This window comes from Kryptolebias marmoratus, linkage group LG1, assembly GCF_001649575.2.
Source record: "Kryptolebias marmoratus isolate JLee-2015 linkage group LG1, ASM164957v2, whole genome shotgun sequence".
NCBI lineage: Eukaryota > Metazoa > Chordata > Actinopteri > Cyprinodontiformes > Rivulidae > Kryptolebias > Kryptolebias marmoratus.
Window position 1 is genome coordinate 16,236,395 of NC_051430.1, and position 11,185 is coordinate 16,247,579.

An 11,185-nucleotide genomic window follows, 5' to 3' on the forward strand; every position below is an offset into this window, starting at 1 on the left:
CAAAATTAAACGAAATAAACATTTGAAATATATGAGTTTGTATGTAATGTATGAATATAATATACAAGTTTCACTTTTTAAATGGAATTACTGAAATCAATCTACTTTTTCATGATATTCTAATTTTATGACCAGCACCTGTATGTAACTTTCTGGTAAACTGAATTAGTATAGTTTTTTTTTCTAATTAAACAAGTTCAACAACATAGTTCAGCCAAAAGGATGATATATGACGCTGGGAAACTCATTTTCACCAAATAAAGAGCAGAAAGTCTTAGTTTCTAATAAAACACGTGGTTCAGGGAGCACTTTTTCAAACGCCTGCTAGCATAAAGTCTGCAGGTTTTACTCTGAAAGTAGCTCTGAAAACACCAAGTTTTTTCGTTTGTTTGTTTTTTTAGCCACACTACTTTTTCCTTCCGCCTGGTAAGAAACCCCGGACAGAAGCTTCGTCATGAAAAAAGTGAGATTTGTGGTTTTAAAAGTTGCTTTTCTTTTTATTTATTTATTTTCGCAGTGATGTGTCCGAAATTTTGCAAAATGCTATAAACTCCGTTAAGCTAATTGCGACTTCGGTGATATTTTCTCATTTATTCGACGTTTTATCAAATTTACCTCGAATAACCCACAGCAGACACAAGATACAGACACATTATATTTATTTAATGATAGTAAAATATCGGAAAAATAACTTGCATCAACAAGCATTAAAAAAGTCAAGGGGAAAATGAGCCACGTGCAAAAATTCAGTAGTTATTGATATTTTTTTTTAAATAGTTGTAGTATAACCCTTTACTTTAATTACCGCTTACTATTTATTATTCGACTTAAGAGCATAGTTTGAAGTCTAATAAATATTCTCTGATAAAAACAGTAGCGCTAGCTGCAACATTTAAGATTCAGGTTACTGGAATAAATAAATCCATTTAAACACCTATATAAGTTGTTTAATTAAACTGACAGCACTATACAAGGAAATAGAAATATAGAAATAGAAATATACAAATGTTGTCATCAACTGTGAGCTACTTGGACAGTTTTACAGTGAGGTTCTTTCAACATTATGCATTTTGGTTTTATTAAGTCAGTGCAATACAAGGCGATAATGTTGAATGTATTGTTTTCCAACCTATACAGGTCATTCTGTTAGAATTTGTGATTGGCAACACTGCGTTGTAGTGGCACAACTGGAACAGTGATGAAATAATTGATGTTTGATTGTTTTCAGGTTGGTCAGCGCTACATTTGGACGACCAGATTAGTCCCAAATGTCAAGCAGCCCAACCGCCCGTGGCTCATACTGAAACGAATACCAGCACCAGACCTCTCTGCCAGTCCCCCCCGGGCCTCCGAGCTCAGGCGCCTGCCTAACCCGCTTCCTGATGCTCCTTCGAGCTTCACACCGAGCTCAGTCTCCTCTCCGTCCTCCTCCTCCTCCTGTTGCTGTTCCTCCTGCTGTTCCTCGTCTCGCTCCTCCTCGCCCAGCTGCTGCGGGTCGTCCTCGAGCTCTCCCGGTCCGTCTCCCAGCCCCCAGACCCGCTCCGCCGCCGGGGCTCCTCTCGGCCAACGCGGCCCGGTGGGTGAGGCCGACAAGTGGACGTGTGAGCTGGTCGAAGGCCACCGCAAGGTCGTCCTGCGGAGACAGCTGTCGGGGAGCTCGGCACCAGGAAGGGAGACGGCCAGGCGGCCCGGAGCGGTGGGCCCTCCTTCAGCGCCTCCGAGAGAAGCCAAGAGGCCGCTGAGGTCAAGGCAGCCGTGCAACAAAGCGGGTAAAGAGTCTGCGAGCCAAAATCAGAGCCGTAAAGGGCGCGTGGATGCAGGGGTTGTGAAGCAGAACTGATGACAACCCAGAAAAGGCGAATTAACCTGTAGATTTAGGAATTCTTTCTGTGTGAAATGATGTATTTTTAAGGCATATTAAGCTGTAAGTGTTCGAGCTCTTTACAGTCCTTATCACCAAACTAGTTGACAGGAAATGAACAGAACGGTGCAACACAGTGTGATCCTGTGTTACGTCCTCCAGAACAACAGTGGCTGTTATAATCCTCATTGTAATCCTCCCCACAGAAGAAAAAACAATCAACTACCAACTATCCTTAACATTCCTCCACCCTGATATTTTCCCTTGAATGATGGTCTGATGGTTTCTGAATCCAACTGTCTGTCTCCAGGATGTGCTCAGGCTCAGTCTCCTGAAACTCACAATATCTCATGGAGAAAATGAACAAAAACGTCTCCTTTCAGTCCAAACTTTGTGTCGTTTTTGTTTTCCGTTACGTGACCATTCAAGCTGAAAGCTTTCTAGTCTTCCAACAAGTTCATTTGTATCAATTTTTTCACATCGGTACATAGTTTGCCTCACAAAGCTACAATTGTTCTCCTGTGTTTATCATCACAAGTAGTTTGTTTGTTTTTTTTTCTTGTTCTTGTAGGCATTTATCTAGTTAGCCTGTTGCAGGTCAACACCAGCACAAGCCGTAACTAATGATGCAGACGTGTCATCTTTGATACTGGCGTAACCAAAACTGAAAATACAAAAAAAAAACAAAAAACAAACAAACAAAAAAGTTTGACTGCATTCGTACGAGCAGTGGATAAACTTTAAACGTCGTATGAATCCGTTGTGTAAACACAAACGTATTCCTTGTTACGGTTCCAGGTTTGAGTTGCAGGTAAACCATTCAGAAGTTACAGGCGTGCTCGTGTCGCACTCTATATGTTTGTTTTTGAATTTAAATAAGGGATGTTTTCAAATCTCAATGCTAAAATATTAATATGAATAATAAAAAAAGAATACTTTGTATGTTGTTTGTTTTTAGTGACGGCTTTACTGTTTTGAGAATACAATAAAATACTGAGTTTTTTTTTCTTTTAGCACAATAGTAGTAAAGTTTTAACCATGTAGAACAGGTGCTCTTTTACCTTTATAGACTTAAGGAATGCACATGGTAAATAAGTTTCAAAACATGGGCTAATACAAAAAAATGAAGGTAAAATATTGAAAAAAAAATATTTCGGCAAAGTCAGCAATTTCCAAAAAAAAAACAAAAACAGGTTGTCTTCTTTTTCTATTTCATGTTCCTTATTCTTTTAGAGATTGAAAATTTAGATAGATAATGAACAGCTTTAAGTAAAAAAAAAATATATATGTATGTTTGTATTTTTTGTTAGTTAGACGATAATGTTCATAATTTGGTTTATCAATACAAAATACAGGAAAAAAAACATTTAGAAGCTATATTACTATAAGAACATTTATAAAGTACTTTTTAGTATATCTTACTTTTATATTTTTTACTGAGTTACTTTACTGAGACTGTAGCGCGACCCGCATACATTAAGGGAAGAGTCATTTGAGTCAGAACTTTTTCAAAATAAACTTTATCTGTTTGGTTTTTTCACAACTTTGCCCAAGCAGACAGCATGTTTGCATTTTAGTAATCTTTTCTAACTCGTGAACTTGTAGCTCATTCAGTTCTTTAAAAAAACAAAACAAACGGGGACCTGTATCTTTGCTAAACCTTACGGTCGGCCGTGTCACCGTTCTTGGACTGAATCAGCGGAGTGACTCGAGGTGGTGGACCTGCCGTCACCTGATCGACTGAAAACAGCGGCACAGCAACAGCACTTGGGATGGGCTTCATCTTGGTAGGCTGTGAAGGATAGTCACATTTAAAAGGGCTGCTTCCAACAGCCTGTGAGTCCAGGAGAGAAACACCTCTGGCCGGAACCTTCACGTCCAGCCGTAGAGACCCAGACGACCCGCGTCGTTCCTTCTCATGTTTAGACAGACGCGCATCGTCCTCACGCCTCTTTTGAGGCTTTTCTGGCTGATCCTGGAAGCTGACTGGCGGCTTCGGTGAGCTCACCTTCATCTCACTTTGCACCTTGTTTAATTTCGGCTCCAGTCTGGGTAGTCCGGCAGGTTTTCTGGGTTTGGGTTTTGTCTGATCCACAATCTCATACTCTGGGAAGAGGTAACGCTGAGGCAAGCGGGAAGGATCCAGCTTTGGTATAGGCTGGCGCTTCTTAAGGTGACACGCTGACGGAGCTTTGTCTTTTAAAGCAGTATCCTTCATGTTGTTATCCTTCACTTCAACATCATTTTTTTTCACGTAGCCAGACAGGGATGGGAGCATTTTGACTGGAACCTTCTTGGGAGGTGTATTTGCTTGTTTGTCTTTCTTTCTGTTAGTTTTCGCAGGTGAACGTGGACAAGGCACAACACAGGGTGGCTCACTGGCAGGCTTCTTGGGCCTTGGTTCTGTTTTGTTCGTCCGGGCAAAAGCCTCGCATTCCTCTTTGACACTTGGCTCTGTTTGTGTCAAAACTTGGTCATCGGCAAGCTCCTGTAAGAAAGAAACCTAAACATGTATTGTAGATATGAACGTAAACACACTGTTGATTAAATTTGTGCAGAAAGGATAAGTCAAGACCACCTGCTGCGAAGTGCCGTCAGGCTGATTTGAGGCTTGTACGACAGGCACACATCCCTGAGCCCAAGAGTCTGGAGTCGCGGGCATTGGCTCAGAGTCTTCTGTTCTGCATGCTTCCTCCAGCCCTTCCCCTTCATCCGGACACAAGAACTGTTGCTCCACAATCTGTGTGAGGTATTTCTCGGCCCAATATGCAGAGTAAGGTTCAAGCTTAAAGGCAAAGATGAACAACACAGGTAAATATAAATATAAAGGCATCAGTACATGCAATACGTATGGCAGAAATGAATACAACTGAGACAAATTAACAGGTCTATCATCCAGTGAGTATTGGTTGGGAATATTATTATTCACGTAAAAAAGCCTTTTCAGTTTCACCTGTCTTTCAATGTATACTTTATAACAGCGCTCCATGACTTTGCCCAGCAGTTCGTCCACAATCTCCCCCACTGTTTCGTCTGCATCCTCCTGGATCAACATGTCGTTCCACTGGGATCGACTTAAGCAGCCGGGGACGATATATTCCACCTCCTGCTCAGGGTCTGTAGGCGTGGTCTCCTTGACGGCTGGCCTTGGTTTTTGCTTGTTAGGTTTGGTCTTGGATGCAGAGCGAGGCATCTCGGCTCAAGTCTCCCACAACCACAAGTGAGAAGGAGATGGGAAACAAATGAACAGTTTGAATTTTGCTGTAATCGCAGTAAACCCACAACAGTGGTAAGATCATACTGCAATTTAAAACCTGTTCCACTTCTATGGATCTCTTGTCATAGAGCCAACAAGCTCCTTGTTCTGATTCAGTATCAGTGAAGACAACTTCTCATCAGGACAAATACTTGGAAAAAAGCTGCAGTTCAACATTTTGTCAAGCACAGTCTTCTAAAATGGCACTAACCACCTGTATAGGACTCAGCATTGTCTCTTCTGTTTTAGTCTGAGGCAGAAGAAGGTTCCAGCGCTGTAATTTGGTACCTTAACTCCAAAAATTACAGTTGAGGCTTCCACGACTGTCAGGATCTTTGACAACCTGACCACAGTTTGTGGGGTTGAATGTCTGTGCGCCTGAGGGAATCCCCTCATTTATTTATTTTTTTTAATTTCAATTTTACTCTGCATCTCCGACTTCCAGCATAAGCTAAGTCCTGTCATCTGCAGAGACCTTCAGATGGTACTGTTGTTGTGGGGTGTGTCAGTGGTAGACAGTAGACACTTTCTGCAAGACTTTCTTTAATGTTTTCAACAAGACATTGCACGTCAGCCATGAATCTGTGAGAGAGATAGCAATTTTCTTAGCAGATGTGTTGGGGCAGCAGCATTGAAGCCTGTCAACCAAAGGAAGTGATAAATAAACGGTTAGTTTAGTGCCGGAGACCCTGGGCTGACAGAAGAACTACAAGTTGGAGATATCTCAGCTCCATTAAGGACATGTAGTGATTCATGTTTACAACAATAAACAGACAGCCTGACTAATTGACTGGTTTACTGCAGCAGTTGAAACTTCCTTTTGTCATTTTTCTAATTTCCATTTAATTCAGTAATCTATTTCTAGCATCCGACTTCTCTCAGATATGCAAAAAATGCCTGCTGTTATTATTAAAAACACATTATCCTTGACCTGCATGCTAGCAAAGGTTCTGTCATTCAAGTCATGGTAGTCCTTGTAAATTCATAAGAAGTCCACTGAACACTATTTATTTATAATTTTTTTTATTAAGACGTTTTGCTTTTTGAGTTCAAGCAGAAGTACTAGCTTGGAACTTCGGGAAGCGAAACGTCCTCAACAATAAATTAAGCAAATATTTTTTTAAAAAAGTTTCCTTTGTTTGAATTTATTAAGACGAACTAATCCACATTTAAAAAGGAACTCCGTACTGCATGTGATATGCTAACTTCTAAAACAAACTATCAGGACGACAGTAGCTCAAAACGAGTACTGACCTACCTCACACTTTGTACGCCTAAGAAACTTGCGGTTGCTTAGCAACTGAGCGCGCAAAGATGACGTAGTACGTAGAAGTACGTTGTCTCTATGGCTGCGGAGGACGCATAAGCATAAAGTCCACGTCTGTGCGCATAGGTAATCCTGTTGCTAAGTAAAGCGCTTCATTCACTATGTATTAGTAAACAAAAATGCACCAGTAGGTTAAACGCTGTGACGTTTGAAGCAAAAGTGTGAGCAGTGCGTTAAGTATTTATACGGTTTTCGAATTTTAGTCTTTGCTCACTTTCTTGCTAACATTCTCCTCCTAGCTTGCAGCTAAATCGTGACAGTTTCTCTGCGAACAACAGTCGGTATGCCTAAAACCTACTTATAATTTCTGTTGTTGTGACCTTCGTTTTCTCCCTTTTTTTAGACCAGCAGCACGACACGCACTCTTCAACAAACTGTAACATTAAGGCCGCTTCATGTATCACAAGGAAAAGAGCATCCAGATTAAAAACAGCGCATCGGCGCTGTACAACAACCTAAGCGTGCTGCGCATCGCGCCGAGGCGCCTCAACTACTTCACGGTGGTCCATGCCAACGTGGTCAACATGGTCAGCGCGTCCTGGGACGGCCTCAACTACTCCTACCGTCAGCTACAGTCCAAAGAACCCAATGTGGCTACAAGCACATCCCTCATCATGCAGGTCAGGCCGCAGTGCTCACATCTGACTGCAGCACACATGATTCAGGTCTTTATTTCCTCCTTTGAATGGACCTGAGTGAGACAGGATGATTGTCAAACTGTTTGCAACCAAGTCAGCAAACATTTGGATAAACTTATATGTTCATAGAAATGGTATAATTATTAGTTCTATTCTCCAATGTGGTCACAAACACAATCAAACCTTGTATTTTATGTTATACTTAATGTAATCACAAAGCATGTGTCACTTATAGTTACGCAGTCATTTTCTGTTGTTTAGCTGTGCCACTATCTATGCAGTTGTTCAAAGCATAAAATAATTTTGAATGCTGATTTTCTTGGACCAGGCAGCCTTCTGTGTTCTTCCGTCTCGTGATCTGCTTGTGGTGACCTCTCAGAAGGGCATCCAGGTGAGCCTCTGCTTTTCTCTGCTGCCACTGGATGGCACACAATTTGGACAACATTTTCTAGGTTGTGTTTGTGGTAAAAAAAAAACAAAAAAAACACTGACTTTGTGTTACTGAGTAATACAGCGTTTTTTTTTTTGTTGCATGCAAATCTTTTGTTTTAGATGTATGAATCCGACGGCTCAATCATGGTGTACTGGCATGCGCTGGATACACCAGAAACACCTACAGGTAAACTTACATACAGTAAACGTCGTGGATTTGCTACACGTGTGTGCGCTCACTCAGAGGAAGACTTGTCTCTTTTATTAGCATCGTACCTTTGAAATGGTGAAATATCCCAGTTGGCGCAGGTGAATATTTGATCAAACTATACTGATGTTGCTGCCATTATTACGTCACACTCAATCCATCTTTTGAGTATTAAAACAATCTAAGCATAGTTTTAAACAAATAAACAGTAGTATGTCACTTTTCAGATTATTGCCTCTTATAACAGAGCTGTTATTCTCCATATTCTCAGTTACTTTCCAGTATTGCAATATTCCTGCAGTTCCTTGAGTTCGGAGTTTGCTCTAAAGTGGCCCTTGAGGCATCTCAGACCGGCCTTCACACGTTCTCGTACAACATGAGAGAAATGAATAAAAGCCAGGATTTCTGTAATAAAAGAAAAGTTAAAACAAGGCCTGTGCTACCTTTTTAGCAGTTTACAAAAGAGCGAGCTTTTTGACCCTCTTGAAAAATGAAAAAAATGTAGCTCTTGGGTAGACAAAAGCACATATTGTTTTATGATACTCGGTGCATGTTTTTTTTGACACAGCTGGATAATTGTTATTGTCTGTTTGCATGTTTCAACATTAGTGTATTGTGTGTAAAATAGTTTTTCCTCACAGAGCTTATTTCTGTCCCAGCACAGGCAGTGTTTGCTCGTGGAATATCGGCGGTATCTGAGAATTACATATGCGTGGGTAAGTAAGTCCTGATTTGCGTGTGTTTGCGAATGCGCTGGGCAAAACTAAACCGGGCACTCAACTCTTTCTGCAGGTGTTTCGTCGGGTGCGATTCTAGTGTTTGATGTCCCCTGTAAAGGGAGTAACATTACACTGTCTGAGGTGCTGGAGGAGCACAAAGAGTCCATCAATGATATGGCTTCAGAGTGTTCTGGCAGCCAGGTATGATCTGTGTGTGTGTGTGTGGTCTATTATATGACCCTATGTTAATTAATACAAGAGAGTTAAATATTTCCACAAACATTAGGTCATCTAAATAAATGATTACTTTATGTAATACCTCTACAGCAATTCTACGAGTCACATAAACGTTTTTTTAATTTTTTTTTTCCTTGTGGCGTCTCCATCCTTTCAGGAGTGTGTAGCTAATCTGGTTTCGGCAGATGACGAGGGCAACCTGTGTGTGTGGAAGTCTGGGGAGGAATTTCAGCTTCTCAACAAGATCCCTGGTTTTGAGTAAGAAGCTGATCTGTGTTGTAGTTTTGCGTAAAAATTTAAATTACATAAAATGAGTGTAACTTTCCCCCTTATTTTATTTGCAAAATCTTGTGTTTCTCTCTTAATTAGTTGTTGTGTCTGATGTACTTGAATTTTTCATTATTTTCTTTGCTTCCCTGACTAAACAACCACAATTTGTTTCTCTTTTTCTTTCTTTCTGGGTGGCATTGATCCTTTGCTTCCCTTACGTTCTTCAGCATCAGCTGCTCGTCCGTCAAGCTATGGAAAGGCACGGCGGTAGCAGGTTACGGCTCGGGCCAGATCCGCCTCTATGAGGCAGTGACGGGAATTCTGCACGCGGAGATCAACGCTCACGCTCGCTGGATATACTCACTGGACGTCGCTCCTTTTTCTGGACTGGTGAGTCACGTAAACCAAAGGAAAGACGTGCTCACTCACCTAATGGGATTTATTGTGGTATTTGTTTTTCCTTCTCATTTAAAGAGACCAACACAATCCTTTAGAAAAGATTCTAACAGTGGTGTTTAAAAGTTTGTAGGTTTGTATGCCTAATTATAATCTAAAATATCCAGAATTTCCTGTGTTAAATGAAAAGGTTTGTTTTTAGGAGAAAGCTGCCAGCATGAGGACCTTATCTCAACCAGTGCTGGTAACAGAGCCTTTTTGTTTGGGCTTGTGTTGCGACGTACAGGAACAATGAACTGAATTTCATATCAGCAAATTCTCAAGGAGAGTGACAGAACACAAGCCTGTGAATTGAATCTAAAGAAAAAAAGTAGGCCGTGCAGTAAGACAACAGCCCCAGGCAGGTAGCTCTTTCAATCAGTCAAACAAAGAAAAAAAGGTCAAGATGAATATATTTCATGTTTTGGGTAAAGATGAAGTCCTATTCCTGATTTAAATCTAATATTGTGGAAAGAAGTGTGCTAAAAGGCTTTTAAGTTTTATTAGAGCGGCCTCACAGTTTGTTAGTGACAGGGAATAAAAACGAGCTTAATTCAGTTAGAATTTCAGACTTTTTTCTGTGCTCTCTGGAAAAACAAAATACATGTAAATGAGATCACAGGAAAGTTGTCTATTATAATGTAGAGTAAATGTTAAGTGCAGAAAATAGGAGAAAATCCAAAATACAGAGCCAAGAGAGAGCCTATTGTAATAACATGACCTTACTGAGTTTTAATAACTGTTTTTTTTAAGACTTTGTCTCATAAAAACATGTCCAAGAACTTGTTTATTTTGGGATTGAGAATTTAGTTTCGAGTTTTTCATTAGTAAACAACAAAAAAACAACCTAAAATAAATGTGTTTGATCTGTGCGATCTGACAGGCCCTTCTCTGTCTTTGCTTTAGCTTCTGTCTGCTGCGGAGGATTCTTACGTCAGAGTGTGGCACCTGGCCATGACACCGGAAAACAACAGCGTGGAGGTAATTTTCTTATCCCGCCCTCTGTTTTCCCCAGCAAGCGAAGCGGCGCTGTTGAAACATCTGCCGCTGTTACCTTAATGCAGATCATTTATCACATTACCAAAATCAAAATCTGACTTCGTGATCATTAGTCTTTGCTTATTTTTTTTTCCCAATTTCCTTCCAGGTTGCCCATTTGCATAACGAGTGTGTGACGGATACGCAGATCTGTGGCGCCAAGTTTTGCGATGGCGACGGCTACGCCTTTGCGGTGACGGGCTATGATCTGAGTGAGATTATCCGCTACGTGCAGCCGTAGGTCTTTGTCATCATTAAAGCTAAGCGTATGAGTGTAAATTTGGTATATTTATTATATATTTTTTTAAAACTAGGTATACTGAACATTGGGGAAAGCATTTAGTGTTTTTGTGCTTTTATCTTCACAAAAGTTAAAATGGAACTAAGTATTACAGTTTGTCTATAGTTTTTGTATACTATATATATTTACACAACTATGTAGGTGTGGCTTAAAAAGTCGTTCTCTGAAATGTAATTTATTAATTCGAACAGCAGTAAATATTTTGTAAAGGAGGATGTGTTCTGTGTTTAATACAGGTGCTGGTCATAAAATTAGAATATCATGAAAAAGTAGATTGATTTCAGTAATTCCATTTAAAAAGTGAAACTTGTGTATTATATTCATACATTACATACAAACTCATATATTTCAAATGTTTATTTCGTTTAATTTTGATGATTACAAATGACAACAAATGAAAATCTCAAATTCATCATATCAGAAAATTAGAATATTACTGAAGACCAATAAAAACAAAGGATTT

The 11,185-nt window shown here is 40.1% G+C and overlaps 3 protein-coding genes across 5 annotated transcripts; 2 read left to right on the forward strand and 1 right to left on the reverse strand.

The window, feature by feature from the left end:
- The first annotated feature begins 279 nt into the window (after positions 1 to 279).
- Positions 280 to 1,997, forward strand: LOC112450929. Its single transcript, XM_025008495.2, has 2 exons — positions 280 to 463; positions 1,229 to 1,997. Exons 1-2 carry the CDS (start codon positions 455 to 457, stop codon positions 1,838 to 1,840), a joined length of 621 nt encoding a protein of 206 aa, XP_024864263.1. The 5' UTR covers positions 280 to 454; the 3' UTR covers positions 1,841 to 1,997.
- Positions 1,998 to 3,397: 1,400 nt separating this feature from the next.
- Positions 3,398 to 6,373, reverse strand: LOC108242825 (uncharacterized protein C2orf81 homolog). Of its 2 annotated transcripts, none has more exons than XM_017427923.3 (3): positions 4,815 to 6,373; positions 4,440 to 4,646; positions 3,398 to 4,349 (listed from the first exon to the last, which is right to left on the reverse strand). In XM_017427923.3, exons 1-3 carry the CDS (start codon positions 5,052 to 5,054, stop codon positions 3,516 to 3,518), a joined length of 1,281 nt encoding a protein of 426 aa, XP_017283412.1. In that variant the 5' UTR covers positions 5,055 to 6,373; the 3' UTR covers positions 3,398 to 3,515. The 2 variants fall into 2 exon arrangements, with proteins under 2 accessions (XP_017283412.1, XP_017283411.1); XM_017427922.3 differs by having other exon boundaries at positions 3,398 to 4,364.
- Positions 6,374 to 6,450: 77 nt separating this feature from the next.
- wdr54 (WD repeat domain 54) lies at positions 6,451 to 10,981 on the forward strand. 2 transcript variants are annotated; one of them, XM_017427917.3, is made up of 10 exons: positions 6,451 to 6,510; positions 6,788 to 7,064; positions 7,411 to 7,473; positions 7,635 to 7,701; positions 8,382 to 8,438; positions 8,515 to 8,642; positions 8,836 to 8,936; positions 9,176 to 9,338; positions 10,290 to 10,364; positions 10,531 to 10,981. In XM_017427917.3, exons 2-10 carry the CDS (start codon positions 6,840 to 6,842, stop codon positions 10,660 to 10,662), a joined length of 1,011 nt encoding a protein of 336 aa, XP_017283406.1. In that variant the 5' UTR covers positions 6,451 to 6,510; positions 6,788 to 6,839; the 3' UTR covers positions 10,663 to 10,981. The 2 variants fall into 2 exon arrangements, with proteins under 2 accessions (XP_017283406.1, XP_017283408.1); XM_017427919.3 differs by having other exon boundaries at positions 6,491 to 6,612.
- The last annotated feature ends 204 nt before the right edge of the window (positions 10,982 to 11,185 follow it).